Here is a 26,134-nt window from a genome sequence, read left to right as displayed (position 1 = left end):
TATTCCCCATTGAGATAAATTATTTTTAACCCTGACGGGTAATCTTCGTCGATTTGACGAACACTTGCTATTTTTCCCTTTTTTCTCGTCATTGGACTGAAGAGCGAATTGCTCTAAAATATATAAAAAAAATGCTTGAATAATAAGTAGCCTCTGTGTTTTCTTTCTTGTTAATGTTCATCATTATTAAAAGTAGTTTGGCAATCTTGCATGCAACATTTTAAAAACAAAAGTGGGAGATAAAAAGGACTTTGTCGATTTGACGAAGAATACCTTTAAGGTATGTAAAATAACGTTATCCTTTTTCAATAACACCAATTCCTTCCCGTAGAGACAAACTTTCGGTTTGCAAATTTTGTATCCCAGCTGAAATGCAATTGAAGTAGAGTTTGCAAAGCCAAAATCTGTTTTTATGTTCTTGTTTGTGAATCCATATAAAAAATCTCAAGAAATGCTCAAGAAAAATGTATAAGCCAAATTTTCTTAAGCAGTACAGGTTTCCAATTTTTTGTGAGAACAAAGGGCACAATTCTACCCACGTTTTCAACAGAAATACATACATGTATGCCCGCTCCATTATTTCGTGAGGACGGAGTGACACAGCTGGCTGTGAAATATCAGAATCAAAATTCCATGGGCACTACTATTCACACACGAAATATTGGAATTTTTTTCTTAACGTTTTTTTAAGAGACACGAACTTAGTTTTATGCATTAAAATCATATATGTAATACTCCTATATTGGCAGTAAGAGCTAGTACCGTCCGAAAACACTACAGTACAGATATATCAATAAACACGTACGAAAGAAAAGGAACACATACGTTTATAAATAAATATGTACACAACACATATACAAAAACGGCACTCAAGTACACAATACATTGACAAAAATGGTACTAGACTGTCTCGCTTTGATTTCGGAATGCTTACACATTGAGTAGTTAGCTTACTGCCAATATAGAAGTATTACATATATGATTAAAATAAACAAACCCTAAATAAGCAATTCCAAGCAAAAGCTTACTATTTTCGGGCTTGGTGAACATATCTTCTATGCTATAATAAAACTGTAGATTGTTTGGCTGTTTGAACTCACTAGTCTCCGGAACTACTAAATGGAATTTCATGGGGCTTTAACTGGTATATGGGGAAATCTTTTGAGACGGGAAAATTTTGCGTACTGGCATATTGTTGCCGCTGCAAAGCAGCTGCACTACTAAGTGCGGTTAATATACCTTCGTTAATAATACTTATATGTGTAAATATCAATAAATAGTTATTCAAAACAAAACTAATGGTTTACATGACCAGTTTACGTGCTAAACTCGAGAAAATCAGGAAATTTCTAGTGCAACTCGCACAAAATCTATTTTTTATTAAGGTATAACTTCTTGAGCCGTCAGACCTAAAGCTCGGGGTTTTCAGACGTTTATTTATAGGTTCTGAGGAATAAAATGACAGGTATAAAACAAATGTGCCAGTTACCAAATACGAGAAAAAAGGCTGCATACAACTGTAACTCAATTTCGCGTATTTCATAAAAAAAGTGAATTTTCTTGTGGTAGTCGTTGATCGGCACTTATTTTACATTTGTGGGTATAAAACATACTTCTTCAATTCTTCAGAAGGAGAATCCTAGGTTAAAGGACAATGTGCTACTTATCATTGCTGATAAATCTTCTTGAGCAAACGTGTGATCAGTGCGTAATCTTTTACTTAATATTGGTTTTTCATTGAGCACAACCAATCAAGGGCAAGAAAATTCATTAGCCCTGGTGTAATATTTTGTGTTTGTGTATTTGGGTCTGTGTAAAAAATGCTCATCTCTAAAAATTATTTTAATGGTCAGTACTCGATAATCCTTACTGATATAAATGCGAAAGGTTTGTTTGTTAGGCTTTCGCGCTTTAACTACTCAACCGATCTTAATGAAATTTCGCACACTGGTGTCATCTAGCCCAACTTAAAATATAGGGTTGCTTTTATTCCGAATAGACAAAGGGGCGTGGCACCTCCCATACAAACGGAATTTTGGTTACTGCATACCTTTGGAATTATATATATGAAATCAACACTATACTCATGGAAAAAATGTGCGTTCTTAGAAAAGGGCCCGTGGAACCTGCCATACGGACTGAGTTTTTCATACTACCACCTGTTAAAAAATTAACTTGAATTCAAATTATTATTTAAGTTAAATGAATTATTACAAAATGGATGTCGATCGAGTCGTTATAACCCAGAAATGGAGGCTCTTAGGGAAAAAAGTGTCATAACGGGTTTTAGAGATAATTGCATGATCTACACTTTTGTCTAACCTATTTTTATGATAAATTTTACCGTTTAGCTAAAAAATAGTAAAAATCGATTTATGTGACCTTTGACCCTGAATAATTTTTTTTTACAGATCTGGGATCGATAAGGACTTTTCACATTTCATTTATGAAGTTTGTAACATTCGTACCAATTTTCAGCTTTATGCACGTTACTGCAACCTTGACCGGGCTAATACAAAAAAAATTTTGAGAGTATGGTTTAAATAGAGTAGCAATTAAAAAATATTAGTTACGCGCGATATAATGTACTTCCATTGGCTTGACAAGTGATCATTTATGAAAAGCAAAACCACAAACTATGTTGAAAAAAAATTTTTTTTAATTGAAAAGTCCCCGCCTCAAAAGATTTTCCCATAGTGACCTCGGACGTAACCTAGGTATAGAAATATGGGATCTGACAAGGGGGCATGGCGCCTCGCATAGGCGTGACATTTTTAATCAGTTATAACTTTGAAACCGTAAGTCACATGACTTTGAAATTTGGTGTGTTCACATACATATCTATGGTAGATGCTTGTTGTAAGGTATATAGGAATGAGTTTGTACAAGGGGCGTGGCACATCCCATAAGCGTCAAGCTTATAATCAGCAATAACTTCGGAACCGTAAGTCACATGACTTTGAAATTAGGTCTGTTGACATACATAAATATCTATCGTATATGGCCCCTCCTATAGCAATAATATAATTAGCAATAACTCCGGGATCATACGTCACATGAATTTGAAATTTTGTTTGACATATCCATGGTAAGCGCTTATAGTAAGGTATATGAGTTTGTGCAAGGGGCGTGGCACATCCCATAGTCGTGAAATTTTTAATTAGCAATAACTCTGGAACCTGGAACCGAAGTTACACGACTTTTAAATTTCGTGTGAAGACAGATCTATGATAGAAGTTTAAATTAAACTATCCATATGCATAAATAAGTTTGTAAAAGGGGCGTGGAACATCTTACAGGCATCAAATTTTAATCACCTATAACTTAGACCCGATAAGTCTCATGACCTCGAAATTTAGTGTTCAGACATATCTAAAGTAGGCGCTTATAGCGAGGTAAATGTAAGTGAATTTGTATAAGGGGCCGCAGCACATTCCATAGCCTTACTTTCTATATCTTCGGACCTCTACCTAACGTGACTTTGAAATTTGGTGATAAGATCTGTGGTAAATGTATACAAACGAATTTATAAAAGAGGGCGTGGCGTTTATAGTAAACTGAAAGAGAGTGAGTGTTGGCCAGGGGCGTGGCACCGCCAATAGATGTAGTCTACAAAATTACTTTTTAGATGACTTAATAAAGCCCCATCCTAGACACATCCCAGGGTCATCGATATACCAAGAAGTGTGACGAATTAAAAAGAACATGGTAGGAACATCAATGACCCCGCTTGAACAGGAAAACTCTTTCTTCCTGTGGAACAGAAGCTTTTTAAAAGAAGATTTCGTACTCTTGCTAAACCTTGCAATACTTTCAGATATCTCACAGATGGAAATAAGAGCTCATAACATCGAAGGAGATTAGGACATATACCATACGTTATCTCAGCGTTACTATTCTTGGCCACTGAGTAAGGAAGGTTCTGCTCTTCAGTCCTTTCAACCTAAGCTAATAATGTTTACATTACAAACCGTTTTTGCTTTTCAACACTATTTTTGTATTGGTCAATGCAAAAGTTCTTATCGTCGCGAAGCAAGCCAGGGATTTGCTAGTATATAATACAATTTTCTTTTGGTAAATGGATATATGCATTTGTTGAATAAGTAGATTTTTTCAGTATTTCATTTAGAATAAAAAGTTGAACAGTATATATCGATGTATCGAGTTTTTTTCTCTTAAATATCGAAAGTATCGATGCTCAAACACAGCTACGATACCTAACGCTAATGTTGCAAATAGTCCTGAAGTTCCATTACAAACACACAACGCAAATTGAGTTCTAGAAATGATAGCATTACTGAAACAAGAAGTGCAACAAATTACAATAATGATAAATCTCCTCGTCACCCTAACGACGAAAAACTTCACACCTTTGATCCCATAAGAATTATTATTTAGAACGCTGATGAGCTTTCAAACCAAACACTCATAGTGACAGCGTTTTTAAAGACACAAAATATAGATATACTCCCCATATCTCAGACCCACTTCACCAATAAAAGCCACTTCAAAGTGCACTACTATAAGTGTTACCACACGATGAACTCATACAATAAGGCTAGCGCTGGTCAGCTATACTGACCCCCAAAACACACAATCAGTGCGGAGGAATATGAAAAGTTTTTCAAAATTCTCGAGAACTAGTTTATTTCCGGAGACGATTATAACGCGAAACACACCTTCTGGGATTCCCGCCTAATTAGTTTTAAAGGACGGCAGCCTTACGCCGCTATTACAAAACTCAGTGTATATCCCTCCCTATTCCTCTGGAGCAGCCAAATATTGGCCCACAGACTTAAATAAAACTCCTGACCTAACTGATTTTTGTGTAGCCAAAGGCCTTCCACCCACGGCAATTAAGTGCAGTTCTTGCTTCGATTTATCTACAGACCACTTATATTGTTATTTTTTTTAAAGCACCCCGTTTTTTATAAGCATTTGAATAACAGATAGTTACGTAATTCTTATCTAATTAAAGGTCAGACCTATAGCTTTTTAATTATTTGAGCATCGATTCTCTTTATAGGTAGACGTTGATCATTTCTACTGGAAATCCCTATTGAAGGAGCTTACTCATTGACTTTAAATAGCAAAGAAGGGACAGTTTTACCATAGAAGTTTTTAGCCAAGGATCCAATGTACATATATCCCTATGAAAAAAATATTGTCCAACAAGTAAACAAAGGTACTGTTTTTAAAATTTTTGCTAAAAATAAATTCCCCAAAGAGCCCCAGTTGAAATTATTCAAAGGAATAAATGAAATAGGTGGCATACGCGGTACGTCTGACTCGCGAGTCATTTGTGTACGTGTTGACTCGCCTTCGACTACACACAGCTGAATCACGGTGGAGAGAATACAGAGGTGGCGCCGATGACGATACCGCTACTCGGCTCTCAGTGATTTTGACAGAATCAGCTGTTTTGGTGACGTCATAGTAGAGAAGACAGCAGTAGTGATGTGCTGAGTCAATACTTTTAAGTACCCAATACTCTCGATACTCGGTACCGAAACATTTAGGTTTCGAATAAAAGCGCACATAGGCCAAAAATATGGAAAAAACGCCTAACAAAACCCGAATGTAAGAGCCAATAGAGCTTTTTTACTGATTCAAATGAAAGATGTATATATGTCGGTTCGATGCCATAATACAGAGAAACCCTTACTTGTTTGAAGCATTTTTGTTCCAGCTGAATCGGACGATATCATTTTTGTAGGCCTGGGACAGATTCTGTAACCAGTTAACGACAATTTTCGAATCGGTATCGGTTTTGTCGACGTTTGATATCAAATATTTGTAAGTCAACAAGTGCGATATCGATCCGAAACTTGTCGCTAACTGGCTACAGAATCTCTCCCCTGAAAGGCTTCTTCATCCGTCAAAGTATTTTTCTTGAACCTTGGATCGACTAAGGTTAAAACTGATAAAATAATATTTTTCTGTGGCGATAAGTTCAAGTGTTTTAGCCGATATCATATAAATTAGTAATGAAAGTTTTTTCTAAACCTGAAATGCATATAATGGCGAGGGTTTAATGTAAATAATCGGTATCGGATACCGAAAAGGAAGTATAGGGTACCGAAATCTTTTTTAAGTATTGGGTACCGAGTATTGGGGACAATTCAGCACATCACTAGTCGCCCTCATTCTCGCCGCTCTCAGTTGTCAACTCTACGATGACGTCACGCCAAAATTACTCTCACGAATTCTGCTGCGATCGGCGCAATCTTGTATTCTATCATTCTTGCAGCTGAATCATGCCGGGAGTCATGTTGGTGTAAATAACACATATTTCTTTTCACAAACACATCCAAACCGACTCACGAGTCAGACGCACCGTGTATGCCGCCTATAAAATGAAAAGCAAATCACGAAAATTTTGTTAAGAATTACAGTGCACACTTTCTTCTTTTGTGTCTAGTAGTCAAAGCAGGTATTTAAAGCACAGAAAAAAAAAATATTATTAAAAGGACTATGTTTTCTTTGACGAACGTCAAAGGTCAAGTAGAAGTGGGAACTTTTATGGCTGTCCATTGATAGCTCGGTTATATAGCTTAAGAAATAATATTTTAAAAACACTTTTATCAAAGTTGATAAATATGACATTTGACCAGTTTTGTTACACAAATGCTCCTACGACCACAGGCAAAAATATTGGCTACAATATGTAATTTTTTTTTGCCATATATACGTTTTATCGGTCCACTTGCAAAATATTCGCATTCGCAAAAGCTCCGCATTGATTATTGTGAATGCGAAAGCGAATGCGAATGTTAAAATTAATGCGGAAGCTCCGCGGCTGCGAATGCGAATGCGAATGTTCGCAACAACCCTGATACATAGTATAAAGGATAGTCGAGGTTCTTTGTGCGCGGTAATCTCGAAAACTACTGAACGAAATTTGACGAGATTTTCTCTAATATACTCTGTATCGACAGGAGAGGGATCTTTTTTTACTTAGAATTTTAATAGGGTTGCCACCTGTCTAAAAAACTATAAGATCCGCACCGTTCGTTGGATTACAAAAAATGAGGTGTCAAATGAAATCGATTGGCCTCTAGAAAAGCACAAATGTGTTAGTTTTTTAATAGGGTTGCCACCTGTTACGAAAATTACTACATTCAATCCTAATAAGTGTAGGCATCAGTTTTGCACCGTCACTGTAAAATGAAAAGACTTAGCCTCTAGATGTGTAATAATGTATTATTTTTCTGAGTAGGGGTGCCATCTGTTTAAAAACTATAAGATCTTTACCGTTCGTTGGATAAAAAAATTAGATACATGCCTTCGCATGTACAAAAAACTTTAATTTTTTTTAGTAGGGTTGCCACCTATTTAAAATGACTATCTCATCCGTACGTAGTATAAAGCAAAGCCAATATTTTTTGACCACGCTAATCTCGAAAGCTACTGAACGGATTTGGATGAGATTTTGTTTTATTTATCCTGTATCGATATGGGTATTATCTTTAGTGCTTAGCAATTCTATAGGGTTGCCACCTGTCTAAAAACTTATAAGATCCTTGCATCGAGTTACAAAAAGTGAGATGTCAAATGAAAGCGCTTGGCCTTTAGATGTTCAATAAGGTGTTATATTTTGAGTACGGTTGCCACTTTTTTAAAAATGATAAGATCTCCTCCGTTCATTGAACTAAAAAATGAGATGCCAAGTAAATTGATATGGTCTCCGTATGTGCAAAAAGCATTAATTTTTTTGAGTGGGGCTGCCACCTATTTAAAAATAACCATATTTTTATTAATTAGGTACATACGATTTTCACAGTTCATTCAATTAAAAACAAAAAAACTAAAAACTTCTTCAATGCTTAAATTTGTTTAGTGGGGCTGCCACCTATTTAGAAATTACAACCTTACATATAATACGTGAAGCCATTTTTTATTAATTACATCAGATTTGTGCAGTTCATTCATTCAAAGAAATATGTCTCAAAGCAATGGGCTTGGCGTTCAGATGTGTAATTAGGTTTTATATTTTCGACGAGGGTTGCCACCTGCTCGAAAAATTATAAGATGTGGGCTGTTCGTTGGAATAAATACTGAGTCACTAAATGAGAAGACTTGGCCTCCAGATTGTCAATAAAGTTTTATTTTTTTGAACAGAGTTGCCGGCTGTCTGAAAAATTATAAGATGCATACCGTTCGTTGCATTGATAACATAAGATGTGAAATGAAAGGGCTTGGCCATTAGATGTGCAATAAGGCTTTATTTTGTATAGGGTTGCCACCTGCTGCGTATATGTACTTACTTATGTACACATTCAGCGCGTGGCGAAGCCTAGTACATAGTATAAAGGAAAGTCGAGATTCTTTGTACGCGGTAATCTCGAAAACTACTGAACGGATTTTGACGAGATTTTCTCTAGTATATTCTGTATCGATAGCATAGTGACCTTTTTAATTTAGAATTTTAATAGGGTTGCCACCTGTTAAGAAAATTACTACATTCAATTCTAATAAGCATAGGCGTCAGTTCTGCACCGTCACTGTCAAATGAAAAGACTTAGCCTCTGGATATGTAATAATGTCTTATTTTTCTGAGTAGGGTTACTACCTGTTTAAAAGCTATAAGATCTTCATCGTCCGTTGGATAAAAAAATGAGATACCAAATGAAAGTGCATGGGCTTCGTATTTACAAAAACTTTAAGTTTTTTGAGTAGGGTTGCCAACTATTTAAATTTACTATCTTCTATACATAGTACAAAGGAAAGGCGAGATATTTTAACCACGCTACTGTACGGATTTGGGCAAGATTTTTAATGTATGTATATAATAAACGAAGTACATGATATCATATGATTTCTTTCTCCAAATATGTAAATGTACATACATATGCATACATTCAGGGCGTGGCGAAGCCTCGCGCACCCGTGACCGGCTAGTTCTTTATAAAAATCAATACCTCGATAAATAATGAAAATTTTTTATAATAAAATCGTGCGATATTTTATTAAAAATTTCCGCCTACGGCGCTTTTTTTATAATAATCAATACTCCGATAAATAATGAAAATATAAATAAATAATAAAAAATCACGCGATTTTCCGTAAGTTATATTCGTTTCGTTAACCAGAAAAACCAAACCATTGATTACACTGTGCAACAAATTTAAAAAAGTAGGAGGTGATGGGAATCGGAATAATAACATTTGATTAAGCTGGTCAAATAATGAAAAAGTACTAAAGGATTTGAAGAAGTTGTTAACCATTTCTTTTTTATCTCAATTTGAAGTTACCGAAATAAGATCCCAATGAGAACGTGTAATTTAAAAACACATTTTTCAAAGTTAACGGAGCGGGAAGGGGGGGATTTGAGGAGTTTTTAGCATAGCTCAATGTTCAACTGAAATCATTTTATAATATAAATATGTATGTGTATTAGAGTGATCCAAAATGACTTACCTAACCAATTCATGGCCTTAAAAGAACTTATTTACTGAATGAAAAATTCTCCCATTTGGAAAAAAAAATTATTAAAATTTTAAAAAGTGTCAGTGGCCATTTGAAATTTTCTATGTAAATGACATGTAAAGAAATAGTTTTCATTAAAAATGTTATAACTAGGGCTCGGAATCTCATGCACTAAAAAATCGAAAATATGCGCATACAATATGCTCTCAAAATTCTAAAATATGCGCTATAAACAAGTAAAATATGCAATTAAAAATATTTTCCTAACATTTTATTGCCGATACAAAAATAAGTAAAACATGTACTTTAACAAGAAAATAACGAAAACCATTTACTTCAAAATACAATACATGTGTATGTATATAAAACTAGTTTATAATCAAGCAATCAATTACAATCTTGTGTAAATAGAGGCAATGACAGTGTAATAGTTTGAGAAAATTTGCCATTTTGATTCCATACCTCGTGCAACCTACAGCCATTTGGTGGCTTTAGTGAATTTCAGTACGTCATGCAAAGAGAGGCAACTGCACTTAAAACATTCTGCAGGAATGGTTGCAGAGTGTCTTTAGTCTCATCTTTGCGAGGGCTGGATACTCCCACCGGAATTCTTTGACTGTCTCTTTCGAGCCAGGGTCATCGCAACTACGACAGAACCTTTTGAAGGGAAAACGAATCCTTTCGGTTTGTACCTCAACGGGCCACTGCTCTGTGCATACTGCAGTAAGTTTGTAGGTGTCCTGTACGGTTCCATCTCAGCTTAGCCTTCGAGTGACACATTACGGTAATTGTTACTTTTATCTCCCTGAGCGAGGCGTTCATGTCCACCGCTTGGTACACATTCAGTGCGGTGCCGCACCTTGCTAGTTCGTCCGCTGCCTCGTTTCCGGAAATGTCCCTATGTGCCAGAACCCAAATTAGGGTAATTTCGTGTTTGTCAGATATGTATAAAGACCAGCTCTCTCTTACAGTCTTCCACTAATTGAGATCTAACAGAGGTATAAGAGAGTGGCTCAATGGCAATTTTTTTTGTCAAGGGCAAAATTTTTTGTCACAAAATTTAAATGGTTGTAAACCTTATGCATTTATTGTAAATATACTAAAATAGGTGCAAGAACAATGCAATAGCAAGTATTGTTTTTGCAAAACCATGCATTTACTGCAAAATATGCACAAGTATTCACTAACGATTGAATGCCATTTTAAAGGATATTTAATAATGTTTCGCAAAGATAACTTAACCATTTACATTTGAAGATGTCTAATAAAAACATACATTTGCATGAGTTTCCGAGCCCTTATAACTATTGAACCGTTTGAGATACATTTTTTTTCTACCAACTACCTCGTCCCCTTTTGTTTAGTCTTTTTGTGAATGATGTATTAAATACATTGTATTTTCTGTGTTTCAGTACGTTAGTGTCCATGCTTATGCTGACGACATTCAACTGTATTTGTCTAGCCGTGTCGGTCTTGTTTAAGATTTGTGTTATAGTGACTTGCCTGCAATTTCGCAATGGGTCCATGATAATTGTCTTTGCTTAAATGTTGCAAAGTCATATGTCTTGCCCATTAACTAGTAACAGTGTTGTACATGTTGAAGATATTCCAAAAATATTTGTTGTTTACTGACAAAATTTGAAATTTAGGCTTTGTTGTTAACTCTATGTATGTTGAGCTGTTCTGACCATATACATACATAAAGTTGTTAGCAATGTGTTGTTTGTTTTACGTAGATTGAGAGTGTCAGCGTCGTTACTGCTTTAGGGACAAGAAGAAAGCTAGCTATCCAACTCATTGCACCACACATAACGTGCTCTGAGCTTCTGTATAGTAAACTTGACTATACTTCGTATCACAAAATTGATGTCGCGTTATGTTATTGGCCTCAGAAAATATGACCACATTCTAAGTCTATTTCAATATCCTACATGTATATCCCCAATAAACACAAAAACGAGGGCGACATCGTATCGAATTGGAGACGAACTCGAGAAAATAAATTTCTGGAATATATTTTGTGGACTCGTTTCGAGGCGAGCTCGAGTAAATCAGTTTTCTCGAAAGATTTTTTTCCTGCATCGTCGTTTCTTGCAGGCCCTGCGGAGTGGAAGTCCGCACTGCTTATAGGGTTGCCAGATTTTTCTTGCGCGAAATAAGTACTTTAGGCTTTTTCATGCTATAAAAATCAGTACTTTTCAGTACAATTTTATTCAAACTTATGAATGTAAGTAACAGAAAATACTTTAAAACGCCAGAGGACTTATTTTTAACAATATTTAATAATAATAATAATAACAATATTAAAAAAATGCAGTTCATAAAAAAATGTTATTCATTTTAACATAAAAAAGGAGAAGGTTATCAATTCATCAGATTTTTTTTTTTTATGTAACTATGGAACTTTGGATCATGTGAACCGATTTCGATTTCATCGCAAAGGTGGTACCTAAAGGGTGGTCCCATACTAATTTGGTTTTGCTTCAATCATTTGATCATGAAGAAATTCACGCCAGTCCTAAATTTTTATATCAGAATTTAGGTTGGTTTGGTTTTTGCTCAAAAAGTAGTTTTTGAATAGCAATAATGAACTCATTTCCACTTCAGTGTTTAAAGCCAAAGAATCATTTACATTTTATTTTAAAATTACTTTTAATTAGGAGTTAACGTTCAAAAATTTTAATTAGAAGTCAGTTTCTCTATTTGCGCCAGGAAGCAAACTTTATACTTAAGATCCTCTCTGCTGCTTCGTTTGAGTGTGGTATTGAAAAAAAAAATTGCCTATTTTTTCAAACTGTGGAAATGTACCACTATTTAAAGACTTCGGGCTTGTTCGAGTTGCAATCACAACCGCAGTGTTGCACGAATTATTAAAGTATCACGTTCTGTGTGAATTTCTGGCAATGTATTATCAGTTGCCATTTTTCATCAGTACGGCAGTAATGCCGCTTTTATTACGTGCCTCGAACAGGCCCTTCATCCATATTTGCACATGGCTTAAATTACTTTTTTCAACTGCGCAAAAACTTTGAAAGGCTAAGAATTCGCTAAAAAAGAATATCAAAGACATCGAGATGTATTGTATGAAAAACTCCTTTACAATGTCAGATAATTTGAGAACAAAGAATTGTAAGTTGTAGGCAAAAGCCATTCAATAATTCCAGTTTTGATGTTATTAAACTGAAAGTTATTTTCGAGATAACTAACAACCCTCGACAGCCCTCTTTTTAAATAAACTAGCAGACCCGGCGAACTTCGTCCCGCCCAAAATTTTTATATATATTATTGAAACTTTTTGGTCCAACATTTTCACCAATAATTCTCGTTTACGATTTTCATTGGCACATTCGTCTGCTAAGATTGGTCATTTGCCGCTTTAAATAACCTAAGGAACGTGTTATATCCGTGAAGAAGTTCTTGAAATTCTCCAGTTGTGCGGCATTTCATAGCACGGTTATTCGCAAAGCGAAATAAATTTTTCCTCTTCACTCCCTGGCGGCAACAATGACCCGGTTCTATAGTGAATATCCTAGAAGCTTTACAGTATAGTTGGTGGCAATTTCAAAATGGGTGCGAATCATTGTTCTACTGAAATAAAAGTTTGAACTCATAATAATATTGGAAAATCACATCCATTGGGCCAATCGCAACGCAAGAGCGTTCGATATACTCAATGATGCAACAGGTCGATTTAATCTGACCTTCACGGCCCCTTTTCTCACTTAGCTATTTTTAGTAATAACTCGACTTCAGCACCACTTGACAGCACGTTTTTGCAATAGTATTACATACATATTTAAAACATTAGTCAAATCGGATCATAAATAAGATTTTTAGTAATAACTCAACTACAGCGCCAACTTTCGGATTAAATTGTGAAACTAAACAATCCAGAGACCCACTCAAACACACACAAAAGTTTCGTTAAAATCCGTACAACCGTTTAGGAGGATTTCACTTACAAACACACCTACAGAAGAATTATAAATACATTCAAAGATAGCTAAAGCCGTTTTTTAGTTTTCGCAAGGCTCGAGAGCGGCGGAACCGAGTTTTTGAATCTGCCACCTGCCGCACGTGTCCCAAGGATAGCTTTCGGCTAAAAAAAGCTATATGTAAAGGGGGCGTGGCACCTCCCATACAAACCGAATTTTTCATACTGCATATCTCTGGAAGTGTTCACGGTATAGTTCTGGAACTTGGTATAGAGATACCAACTCTTGAGGAAAAATTTGAACTATTGGAAAAGGGGGCGTGGCACCTCCCATACAAACCGAATTTTTCATACTGCATATCTCTGGAAGTGTTCACGGTATAGTTCTGGAACTTGGTACAGAGATACCAACTCTTGAGGAAAAATTTGAACTATTGGAAAAGGGGGCGTGGCATCTTCCATACAAACCGAATTTTTCATACTGCATATCTTTGGAAGTGTTCATGGTAAAGTTCTGGAACTTGGTATGGAGATATACGAAATCAATCGCATACTCATGAAGAAAAAGGGTAGCTGTTGGAAAGGGGGGCGTGGCACCTCCCATATAAATCGAATTTTTATACTGCATATCTCTGAAGGTATTCATGGTACAGTACTGGAATTTCGTATGGAGATATGAATGTAGTTGAAATCAAGCCCATACTCATGGAGAAAATTTGGGCTATTTTAAAAGGGGGTGTGAGGTCTACAAACGTACCGACCTCTAGCTATCTTTGAATGTATTTATAATTCTTCTGTAGGTGTGTTTGTAAGTGAAATCCTCCTAAATGGTTGTACGGATTTTAACGAAACTTTTGTGTGTGTTTGAGTGGGTCTCTGGATTGTTTAGTTTCACAATTTAATCCGAAAGTTGGCGCTGTAGTTGAGTTATTACTAAAAATCTTATTTATGATCCGATTTGACTAATGTTTTAAATATGTATGTAATACTATTGCAAAAACGTGCTGTCAAGTGGTGCTGAAGTCGAGTTATTACTAAAAATAGCTAAGTGAGAAATGGGGCCGTGAAGGTCAGATTAAATCGACCTGTTGCATCATTGAGTATATCGAACGCTCTTGCGTTGCGATTGGCCCAATGGATGTGATTTTCCAATATTATTATGCGTTCAAACTTTTAAGGTATTTCGTCTGAAATAAGTATATGTATATTGCATTTCAGTAGAGCAATGATTCGCACCCATTTTGAAAATGTTGGACCAAAAAGTTTCAATAAAATATATAAAAATTTTGGGCGGGACGAAGTTCGCCGGGTCTGCTAGTATTATATAATAATAATAATATTATATATTATAATTATATTTTGACAGTATCCGTTGTTTATGATTGGCGAAAAAAAATCTTGCCTAGTGACGAATTCGCCCCTTGATATGGTGGTTGCTCAAAGCTATTTATATTCGAAATAGCATGAAAATTGGACAAGAGGATTCTATAAGCTTATCCAGGCAAGAAGCTACCTACGTACCGAATTTTAAGCAAATCGGACCGTAAATACGATTTTTTTGAATAGATCGGTCCCTGGTCCACTTCTCGGAAAACATGGATCATATATGCTAATATATGCTAAAAAGATACTTACGTACCAAATTTTAAGCGAATCGGACCGTAATAAGATTTTTTCGAATAGGTCGGTCTCTGGTCCACCTACCCGAAAAAAGTAAATTTTTTAGCCTAAAACATGGTGGTTACTGAAAGCTATTTATATCCAAAATTTCATGGAAATCGGACCAGCCGTTCGCGAGATTACCTGTTACAAAAAAAAGGGACTTCTCTTTATATAATTAGTATAGATATAGATATAGATAGATATAGATTATCATCCACTGGTATGCACGTATAGACTCGGCTATATGCCCATAAAATCATTGCTCTTTTTATTGCATTAATTTCTTGCGAATATCAAACATTATCTGAAATATGTCAACTATAATTAAATTTCTTTCTATTTACTTTTTAGATTACGGTTTAAGGAATTCCAGCGTTATGTAAAAACCTAAAAAATATCCTAAAGTATTTTGCTTGTGTAGAATGATATTACAGAAAAAAATACATGGAGAAAAATTACCCAGCACCCCCTATTACAAATTTGTATGCTCAGAATTTAAAATTCAGTACAAATCAATACAATCTTTGAAAAATCAGGACATTAGCGTACTGATTGAAGAAATGAATAAAATCAGTACGAGAGTTGAAAAATCAGTACGTCTGGAAACCGTAACTGCTTACCACGATTCCTCAAGCATTGACAAATATCCTGGTGAGCTCCCACTTCAAAAGAAGTTTTACCCAGTTTTTAGCTGTATTGATGTCAGAAAAAACGAGTTTTGAAACGTGGGTCACAAAATATTGCAACAACAGGACGGTAATGGAAGCCGACGATATGTAAGCACGCATATTAGTATGATTTTCATCAAATTGTTTAATAAAAATACATAACTACGCGTTTTTGCTTAGCGGAGTTCATGGTTTTTCATCTTTTGTCTTTGACGTTTCTCCTCTATTTACCACAAATAACACAGGCTTGCAATATTTAAATTTTGTTTCCCCCTTCCAATAATTGTGTTGTTTTTTAAATATCTAGGTGTGTCGAATTAAAATACATCTTTGGTTTTTTTCTAGCATGTCGAGATTTTTTACTGATGACATTTATATTTTAGGATTTTTAGCAATTTGCATGAAAATCAAAAAATTGAATAATTTAGAATTGAATTGTTACTTAAAAACAAATAGCGTTAGTTAAAAATACCGACAAATAGACTAACTAAATGGGAAAAGCTTAAATAATTTCGAAGTTAACGGCAGTAATGTGCGTTTCTTAGCGTTAATTTCGAAATTACGTAGGTTTTCCTAATTTACTTAGTCTATTTATGTGTCGGCCGCTGTGGTGTAGTGGTAAGCACATCGCAAAAAATATGGAAAAAGGTTTTTTCTTAACAGCGGTCGTCCCTCGGCAGGCAATGGCAAACCTCCGAGTGCATTTCTGCCATGAAAAACAGCTTCTCATAAAAATACAATCGCCGTTCCGAGTCGGCGGAAAACTGTAGGTCCCTCCGCTTTGTGTGACAACATCAAGGCGCACGCCACAAATCGGAGGAGAAGCTCGGCCAAACACTAACATATGTGTAAGCGCCAATCTATTATTATTATTATTATTTATGTGTATTTTACAAGATTTAATTATCCAATACTGTTGGTTTTTAAGTAAAAATTCAATTCTAAATGTATTAATTTTTGGTTTTTCATGCAAATTGCTAAAAGTCCTAAAATATATATGCCACCAATAAAGAAAATCTCGACGTGCTAGAAAAAAGCCAAATATGTATTTAAATTTAACGAACCGAGATATTCAAAAAATAAAAAAAAAAAATTGATTTCGCAGGCCTGTATAACCTATAAATCAGGGTTGTAGGCGGAAAAGTCATGTTTTAAAAACAGGATTATTTTATAACTTGGATTTCAGAGAAGAAATTTCGTTTTCTTAATTACGTATATTAACAATATTGCCAAATTTATAAAGGGCAGCAGCCTACCGGGTATCCGATCAGATATTCGAATCCGGCTCTTATTTTTTACATGGTACCTGGAATCCGGTTATACGGCAAAATCTCTATCCGGCACATTCCCATTTTTAAGTCTAGATAACCAAATTTAAAATCATTTTTTGGAGAATTTAATGTCCTAAAAGAATATGCCAAGAAACAAATTTTAGCTCAAACGGTTATAACAGTTTTAATGAAAACACATTTTTTTACATGTTATTTACATGAAAAATTTCAAATGCCCACCGACACACAATGATGCCATTAGCCGGAAAAATTCAAAGTGGAATTTTGAGGTTTTGATAATTCCAACTTGTTAAGAAATGTCCAATTACATTGAAAAAATTATCCTTTGGTGTTTTAAAGCACACTTCAGTAGTTTTTTTGTAGGTCAAATTTGATGTTTTGAAACTTTGTTTTCTAAAAATTACACAAATCAAACAAACATTTTTAAAAAGTGGTGTGTTGTTTATCACAGAGGTGTGCCAGAACTGAAAGAAAAGAATGTACTTGGCATAGAAAACGATGCTCTTTTTTATGAAATAAAAGCAATTAATATGTGATGAGGGGCGTAGCCAGGGTAATGTTTCAAAATTAGGCGGTTTTCCGTCAAAAAATATGAACAAATCGAACTTTTTTGGACAATCTAAACACTGTGCTGCCATGTGAGACTCTCCATGATTCCTACTTTTAGATAATGCTTAAGCCATACTTTGCACGATCTTGCAACAATGTCAAATTCCATATTATTCAAGCAGAGTCTGTACGAAAAAATGGTCATAGTTACCCAAGAATTGCGAATGATAAAGCAGATGAAAGTTCCCGACAGTGACATTTCGCAGACATAACTCAAAAATATATAAAAAAAAGAACAAATATGTAGTTATAAGTTATATATTGATTAAAAAATAATTGTATATATTAAACAATTTTACATTCAAACTTGAAATAGTATTTTCTTTGCACTGTAAAGCTTTAAAATTAATTTAAACTGTAAATACGTTTTTCGATTATAATGGTCTCAGAGCCCTTGGGAAGGTTAAAAACTACATTTCCAACATCTACATAAACTCCAATTTCTCTTTATCAGAATTGCTAGAAGTTAAGAAAGTACCTCGAAGGTGTTCACACGGGTTTTGTCAGGACTGGGCCAAAAATCGATATATAAAAAATATATTTTGGTACCAAGTATTCAAAAGATTAAGCTATTGTGCCCTTAAATCGGATTCTTTAGGATAGCTCTCAATCCCTGAGCCCCCTATCGGAAGATAAATCCTTCCACAAAATAACAATCATTCAATGCGATTTTGAAATCTGGGAGAAAATTCTTCCCAATTGAATGATTCTTGTTATTTTCTAATTTGTAGATGTAGGTGTATCCATAACCTTACCATAAGTAGTTCCAGAGATAAGCGACATGGAAATTGGATTTTGTGTGGGTGGTGCCACATCCGCCCTTCCAATACAAACCACTTTTCGCCATATGTACGAAATTGATAACATATGTAGCTGTTTCAAATTGCAGAACGTTAGCGTAAGCGGTTCCAGAGATAAGCGATATGAGAATTTCAGTTTGTATTGGTAGTGCCACGCCCCCTTTTCCAATAACTATCATTTTTCGTCGTAAGTAGGGTATTTACAATTTGTGCATCCGTGCCAAGTTTCAATTCCCCAGCGTGATTGGTTTTAGAGATACATCATATTTCACATTTTAGTCAGTATGTCAGATGCCACACCCCCTGTATAATGGGGTTAACATTTCTTGTTTAGGGGACGTTATATCCTTTCAAGAGAACGGTGCCCTTAAAAAAGTTGGCTAAAAAATTTTATTGTGGCGTATTTATATGTAGATACATTCAATATATCGTTTTTGCTACAAACCCTCCTCAAAGAACCTCTGGTGTCATCTAATCGATCCTTGATCAAGGTAAATTTTTGTATGCCCACTTTTTACAACAAATCTAAGCATCTGAAGCAATTAAATATTTTTTCCCGGCTATCTTGTATGAGGCGGCCCACTGTGCGACACCTTTTAAAACCGGAGTAAAAATTTTTCCAAATGGGAGAATTTTCTTCTCAGTAAATAGGTTCTTTTAAGGCTTATGGCCTTAGGTCGTTAGGTTAGTTATTTTGGATCACCCTAATATGTATACATATAAGTATGTGTATGAAATTTGTGAGCGAAACCAAAAAAAAAAAAATAAAATCATTGTACTTGTTTACTTTTGAACTTCTAATCGATATAAAAAAAGAAATTGGAGCCAAATTTTACAAATGATTTTGTACTTATGCGTGTTTTGACCTCTTAATGAATGCAATTGGTCTCGTTCCCATCACTTTTTGAGTGTTGCACTGTGTTATTATATTTAGTGTCAGTTTAATAAGATGGTTCTCAATTTCAGATTTCTCTTCATTATCTTGTATTTTTGAAAGTAATTTACGAACTTCATATCTAAACTAAGTATTAAAAATGTGAAATAAAGAAAAGATAAAAAAGGAGTGCCTAGCTTTTTATGCGGACTTTTCAGTTTTTGGGGAGGACGGAGGACATTTTGTGGCAAAGGAGGACGGTTTGCAATCTTTTTTAAAATATATTGCGATTATATTTTACTAGCAATATAAATGTTTACCAAGGCACACTTAATAGGTACCAGCAGCAGGGATGCAATTTTAGTGTTTCCCATTCGAAGTGTTCCGTGAATTGTAATTTTTGTTTACATTTTATTCTGCAATTTCAAACTTTGTTTACCTTTTTTGACATTGTAGAGTAAATAATCAACAACAAAAAGCACCCTTTCTTGTAGTTTTTGCACTAATGCTACTAACAGTTTAATGTGGCTTGATATTACATATTAAATACTTACGATACACAAACATATGGTTTGTAAATGTCTGTATATATGGGTAAAATAAAATGCATACTCACTTTTTTCCATTGGCGATCTCTTTAAGTACGGCGGCTCGTGCTGCCATCTCCTCTGCTCGTCGTTGTTGTGTCAATTCCTTAGCCCGCTCAGTCCAAATGAGCTCTTTTAAGCGTTGGAAGCTGCCTTGCACATTTACTGAGTTCGTGTTACCTCCATTAGCCCCATTCAAGGTTGAGTCACTGGCACCCACATAGCGATATTTTGAAGGCCGGCGAGCGCTACCACCTCCAGCCCCCACATGGGAAGTCGATGTTGATTTCGATTCTGCTCCGTATACGCGCGGTGATGAGCTGCCATAGATACTTCCGTCAATTCCATAATGCCGTTGTCGGTGTCCAATGGTTACACGCTGTGGTATTAGTGGCTCTCTGCTAATCACTCTGCCAAAAACGGGAGATCGGGACCTTTCCCCATATCGTGACAACATTCGTACACTGCGGGTAAGAGAAATGAAAGTTAGTTAATGGAACTAGCCTAACTACTAATTCACTAATAGATTTAAGCATGAATAGATACTCCAAAGTACTCAGTACTATATATCTGAACGATACTGGTACGATTGGATGTAGAACTTTGGCGAGACTTGAATTTTGTGTGAACTAAAGTTATATGAAAGAGCTTAGTTAAGTACTGCCATAATCCTGAACCCATCGACCAGGCCACTTATCATCCAAACCAAAAACGAAGATACAAGTTAATATGGTGCCAATATACTCCCTATAAGTACAGTTGCTTTGGTTCTGGCATTGCATTATTTTGAAGCAATTTCTGATACTAGTATCGCCAAGTTGTCGAAATTCGACATCTTTTTTTATACACTTTTAAATTTCACCTGTCACCAGTACTAAATCTTTTATGCGAATTACTATTTTGAAGTCCACCGGCATAATTTATAGCGAATTTACAGCAAAACTTAAAATCGAATTATGAACGTTAATACCGGATTGATTAGTGCTAATTCTACCAAGTCTCCTCCTCAGTAGCTTTTGAAAATATACCGAAAAAGGAACCTCGATTTTCATTTATAAAAAATATGCATATGTATTTGTATGTATAGATGAGATGCTCATCACTGACTAATATGTCAAACAATTCAGACTGTAAATAAGTCCGTAAGTACGGTATTGACAACATATGTTGCTGTGTCAAATTTCAGGACGTTAGCATAGGTGGTTACGGAGATGACCGATAAGAGAATTCCTGTTTGAATAGGCGGTGCCACGCACTCCTTTCCAAAATCTACCACTCTTCACCGTAAGTACGGTATTGACAACATATGTTTCTGTGTCAAATTTCAGGACGTCAGCATAGGCGGTTACAGAGATACGCGTATGAGAATTTCAGTTTGAATGGGCGGTGCCACGCCCTTCATTCCAAAATCTACCACTCTTCGCCGTAAGTACGGTATTGACAACATATGTTGCTGTGTCAAATTTCAGGACGTCAGCATAAGCGGTTCCAGAGATAAGCGATATGAGAATTTCAGTTTGTATGGGCGGTGCCACGCCCCCTTTTCCAAAATCTACCACTTTTCGCCGTAAGTACGGTATTGACAACATATGTTGCTGTGTCAAATTTCAGGACGTCAGCATAAGCGGTTCCAGAGATAAGCGATATGAGAATTTCAGTTTGTATGGGCGGTGCCACGCCCCCTTTTCCAAAATCTACCCATTTTCGCCGTAAGCACGGTATTGACAATATAAGTTTCTGTGTAAAATTACAGGACGTTAGCATGGGCGGTTACAGAGATACGCGATATGAGAATTGCAGTTTGTATGGACGGTGCCACGCCCCCTTTTCCAAAATCTACCACTTTTCGCCGTAAGCACGGTATTGGCAACATACATATGTTGCTGTGTCAAATTTCAGGACGTCAGCATAAGCGGTTCCAGAGATAAGCGATATGAGAATTTCAATTTGTATGGGCGGTGCCCCGCCCCCTTTTCCAAAATCTACCACTTTTCGCCGTAAGCACGGTATTGGCAACATACATATGTTGCTGTGTCAAATTTCAGGACGTCAGCATAAGCGGTTCCAGAGTTAAGCGATATGAGAATTTCAGTTTGTATGGGCGGTGCCACGCCCCCTTTTCCAAAATCTACCACTTTTCGCCGTAAGTACGGTATTGACAACATATGTTGCTGTCCCAAATTTAAGGACGTCAGCATAAGCGGTTCCAGAGATAAGCGATATGAGAATTGCAGTTTGTATGGGCGGTGCCACGCCCCCTTTTCCAAAATCTACCACTTTTCGCCGTAAGTACGGTATTGACAACATATGTTGCTGTGTCAAATTTCAGGACGTTAGCATAGGCGGTTCCAGAGATAAGCGATATGAGAATTTCAGTTTGTATGGGCGGTGCCACGCCCCCTTTTCCAAAATCTACCCGCTTTCGCCGTAAGCACGGAATTGACAATATATGTTTCTGTGTAAAATTTCAGGACGTTAGCATAGGCGGTTACAGAGATACGCGTTATGAGAATTGCAGTTTGAATGGGCGGTGCCACACCCCCTTCTCCAAAATCTAGCACTTTTCGTCGTAAGTACGGTATTGACAACATATGTTGCTGTGTCACATTTCAGGACGTCAACATAAGCGGTCCCAGAGATAAGCGATATGAGAATTTCAATTTGTATGGGCGGTGCCACGCCCCCTTTTCCAAAATCTACCGCTTTTCGCCGTAAGCTCGGTATTGACAACATATGTTGCTGTGTCACATTTCAGGACGTCAACATAAGCGGTCCCAGAGATAAGCGATATGAGAATTTCAATTTGTATGGGCGGTGCCACGCCCCCTTTTCCAAAATCTACCGCTTTTCGCCGTAAGCTCGGTATTGACAACATATGTTGCTGTGTCACATTTCAGGACGTCAACATAAGCGGTCCCAGAGATAAGCGATATGAGAATTTCAATTTGTATGGGCGGTGCCACGCCCCCTTTTCCAAAATCTACCGCTTTTCGCCGTAAGCTCGGTATTGACAACATATGTTGCTGTGTCAAATTTCAGGACGTTGGCATAGGCGGTTACAGAGATGGCCGATAAGAGAATTTCAGTTTGTACAATCGCCGTTCGGAGTCGGCGTAAAACTGTAGGTCCCCCCGCTTTGTGTGACAACAGCAAGGCGCACGCCACAACTCGGAGGAGAAGCTCGGCCAAACACTAACATATGTGTAAGCGCCAAACTATTATTATTATTATAGGAGGTGCCACGCCCACTTTCCCAGTACCTACCATTTTTTTCCGTAAGTAGGGTATTTACAATCTATGCATCTGTGCTGAGTTTCAGTACCCCAGCATAATTCGTTTTAGAGATATAGTGGTTTTCACATTTAAGTCTATATGTCAGATGCCACGCCCCCTATATATCGGTGTTTACATTTCTGGATTAGAGGAAGTTATATCCTTTAAATCGGTGTATGTTTCATTGAAATCGAGCGGAGAGTGCCTTCAAAAAAGGGATTGCAAAATTTTCTTGTGGCGTATTTATATATAGAGATTATAAGCAATGTAGTTTTGTGGCGCAATCCGTAGAGTTGAATGACTGCTGATGATAAAACGCTCAAGATTTGAATTTTTTGCAAATTTCCTCTGACTTTGACGTAATTTGGAAAAATGTTTGGCGCCTTTAACGTGGTATTAAATGCTTACAACCATTAGGAAATTTCCACATATCGTCGCTTGGCGGTTCCAGCCTGTTTCTTAAAGCGTCGTAAGGCGACAAACTTGAATAACTTAAAAATTTACAAAATTTTAAATTATTTGCACCAGTTGAGAAGACTTTCAGTTATAATTTATTTTTTATTGTGGTACAATAATTCATTTTTGAGAATTGCATCGAGGCTGCAAATGTCGGATGTATCCTCCTGACTTTCATCTTCACAATCTTTTCCAAAAATGTTTTCCTTCTCATTTTTTTGGTTGTTCAGAAATTGTAACGCCATTAATGGTTTTCTATTTCAGTTTTTGTAATTCGTTTTTAGTCCTTTCTTCTGGGACTGTTTTGAAAAATTTCTGCTTAACGTCAAAGCTGCGAAGTTGTGTTTTTTGTGATCTGCTTAAATTTTGTGTTTTATAAAGCTGTTTACGCTTAATAAAGTAAAAAATTAAAAAAATTTTTAATAAACTTCTGGTGCACAATTTAAAGATAAGTAAAACATCAAAATTTCCCGTAAATTTGATTAATTTAACTTGATATTCTTAATTGCATGTGCCGAGTATTTTGTTTCATATAATATATTGTTGTTGTACAATTGTTTTTGTTTGTGCACATTGATTTTGCTCTTTTTGTCTTTTTGTCATTTCTGCTGTTTCATCTTTGTCACAGCTGTTTGCGTTGTGTTTATTAGGTGTCAAATATACAGTGCATTTAGAACTGTTCGCTACATAGCTTTCCAAGTGATATTTACCAGCTGATTGGTTCTTTGTTTGATACATCGTTTTCAAAACTGTTTTGCATTTTTGCTTCTAAAACCTAAAAACTAAATATAATTTTAAACATGTCGTGTATTTACACCAATTGCCACGTTAAAAGCGACTCCTATGTGTCATGCTGGCTCTGCGATGGGATTGCCCATATAAAATGTGCTGGTTTGAGCGGTAGAGTATTAGACGCTATTAACGAGGGTAAGGGTCTTCGTTGGTCTTGTCAAAAATGTAGATCAACCGAAGTTGATTTATTTAAATTCTTTAGGCAGTCCAGAAATGGTTTTTCTGAGACGACAGATCCTTCGTCGGCGCTTGTTGAGAAATTTAAGCATTACGAAAAAATGTTTAGGTCTTTCACATGTCTCGACAACCCTCCACACTCTGAGGATAGCCGAGAAAGTAAAGGTAGGCGTGTTATTAGTCCACCTAGAAAGACAGCCGCTAAATCTAGTGACAAAAATCCTCCATCCCAATCTTTGGAACTTATTAATCTATCTTCTCCACGCTCTCAGGCATTGGAGCCTCCGCTAACTAAAGCCATATCCACTATGTCTACTTCTAAAAATAGTCAAACCGTTGATTTAACACTGTTGCCATCAACATCTGAAGCTGCGCNTCTAAAGCCATATCCACTAGGTCTACTTCTAAAAATAGTCAAACCGTTGATTTAACACTGTTGCCATCAACATCTGAAGCTGCGCTGTCTAACTTAGTTCTTCCGAATAGTTCGGAGCCACGCACATCAGACATTATTACCAAAAAGTTGGTTGTAATTCCTCCGAGAAGATCAATCTTTGTCTCTAGATTTGCTAAAGATACTTCTTCGGATGATATAAAGTCATACATATCGACTAAAATTAGAACTAAAGATGTATTTATTCGTAAATTTAATTTTAAATACGATCGCGATATTTCATCTTTTAAAATTGATGTAGCTTCCGAAGATTTTGATTCACTACTAAATAGTTCATTTTGGCCGACCGGGGCGTTTGTTCGCGAGTTTGAGTATAAACCTAATAAAAGTAATAATAACGTAGCTAAAATTTCTAATCTTAATTCGGATTCAAAAAACTAACTCGCAAGTCTAATTTAAGTATTTACTATCAAAACGTTAGAGGTTTGAATACCAAATTAACTGACTTATATTTAAAAGGTTTTGACTGCAATTATAATATTATTTCCTTGACCGAAACATGGCTCAAACCTCATATTTTTAATTCCGAAATTCTTCCAAATGAATATCAAATATACAGGAGTGACCGCGTGGGCAGAATCGGCGGTGGTGTTCTTTTTGCGGTGCATTCATCGATACCATCCGAGGAAGTTAGTCTTCCTGTCATTGAATATACCGAATTTAAATGTATACGTGTACAGGCTGGAAAGATTTATATTTATTTAGCTCTTTGCTACATTCCCCCTTATTCTGCCGTATCAGTATATATGCAGCTAGTTTCTTTACTTGAGACCGTAAATGCAATGCTTACGGCATCCGATTCTATGACTGTTTTGGGCGATTTAAATCTGCCACACATTTCATGGAACGTCATTGACACCGATGTTGTACCAGTCTCATCTAGAGATAGTTACAATGTATTTCTGGAGGAAATAGCTGAATTTTGCCTTAAACAAATAAATATATGTCAAAATAAGTTTGGAAAGGTCTTGGATCTTGTTTACGTTGATGATGTTCCGAAGGCCTCTATTAATCGGTGTGGTCCCCTAGTTTTGCCAGAGGATGCGTACCATCCCGCTCTTGAGTTAAGCTACGAAATCATAAATGAGATACATAATAATAAGTCGTATAGTTCAAGTACTAGATAG

The 26,134-nt window shown here is 36.1% G+C and overlaps 1 protein-coding gene across 2 annotated transcripts in view; it reads right to left on the bottom strand.

Annotated features, from left to right (window-relative positions):
• The window catches only part of LOC108362103 (putative uncharacterized protein DDB_G0277255), a 38,171-nt gene extending 17,857 nt beyond the window's left edge, over positions 1 to 20,314 (bottom strand). The window contains exon 1 of one of the 2 annotated variants that reach the window (XM_017614958.1): positions 19,885 to 20,314. In XM_017614958.1, the coding sequence (XP_017470447.1) occupies positions 19,885 to 20,312 (428 nt within the window). In that variant the 5' untranslated portion in view covers positions 20,313 to 20,314. Of the gene's footprint in view, positions 1 to 19,880 lie in introns of both variants that reach the window. The other variant, XM_017614959.1, reaches the window with a different exon arrangement.
• Between the last annotated feature and the right edge of the window lie 5,820 nt (positions 20,315 to 26,134).

This window comes from Rhagoletis zephyria, unplaced genomic scaffold, assembly GCF_001687245.7.
Source record: "Rhagoletis zephyria isolate East Lansing unplaced genomic scaffold, Rhagoletis_zephyria_1.1 Rzeph_scaffold_00933, whole genome shotgun sequence".
In the NCBI taxonomy this organism is placed as follows: domain Eukaryota; kingdom Metazoa; phylum Arthropoda; class Insecta; order Diptera; family Tephritidae; genus Rhagoletis; species Rhagoletis zephyria.
Note: the sequence above shows the minus strand (reverse complement) of the source record. Positions and strands in the feature narration are given on the sequence as shown.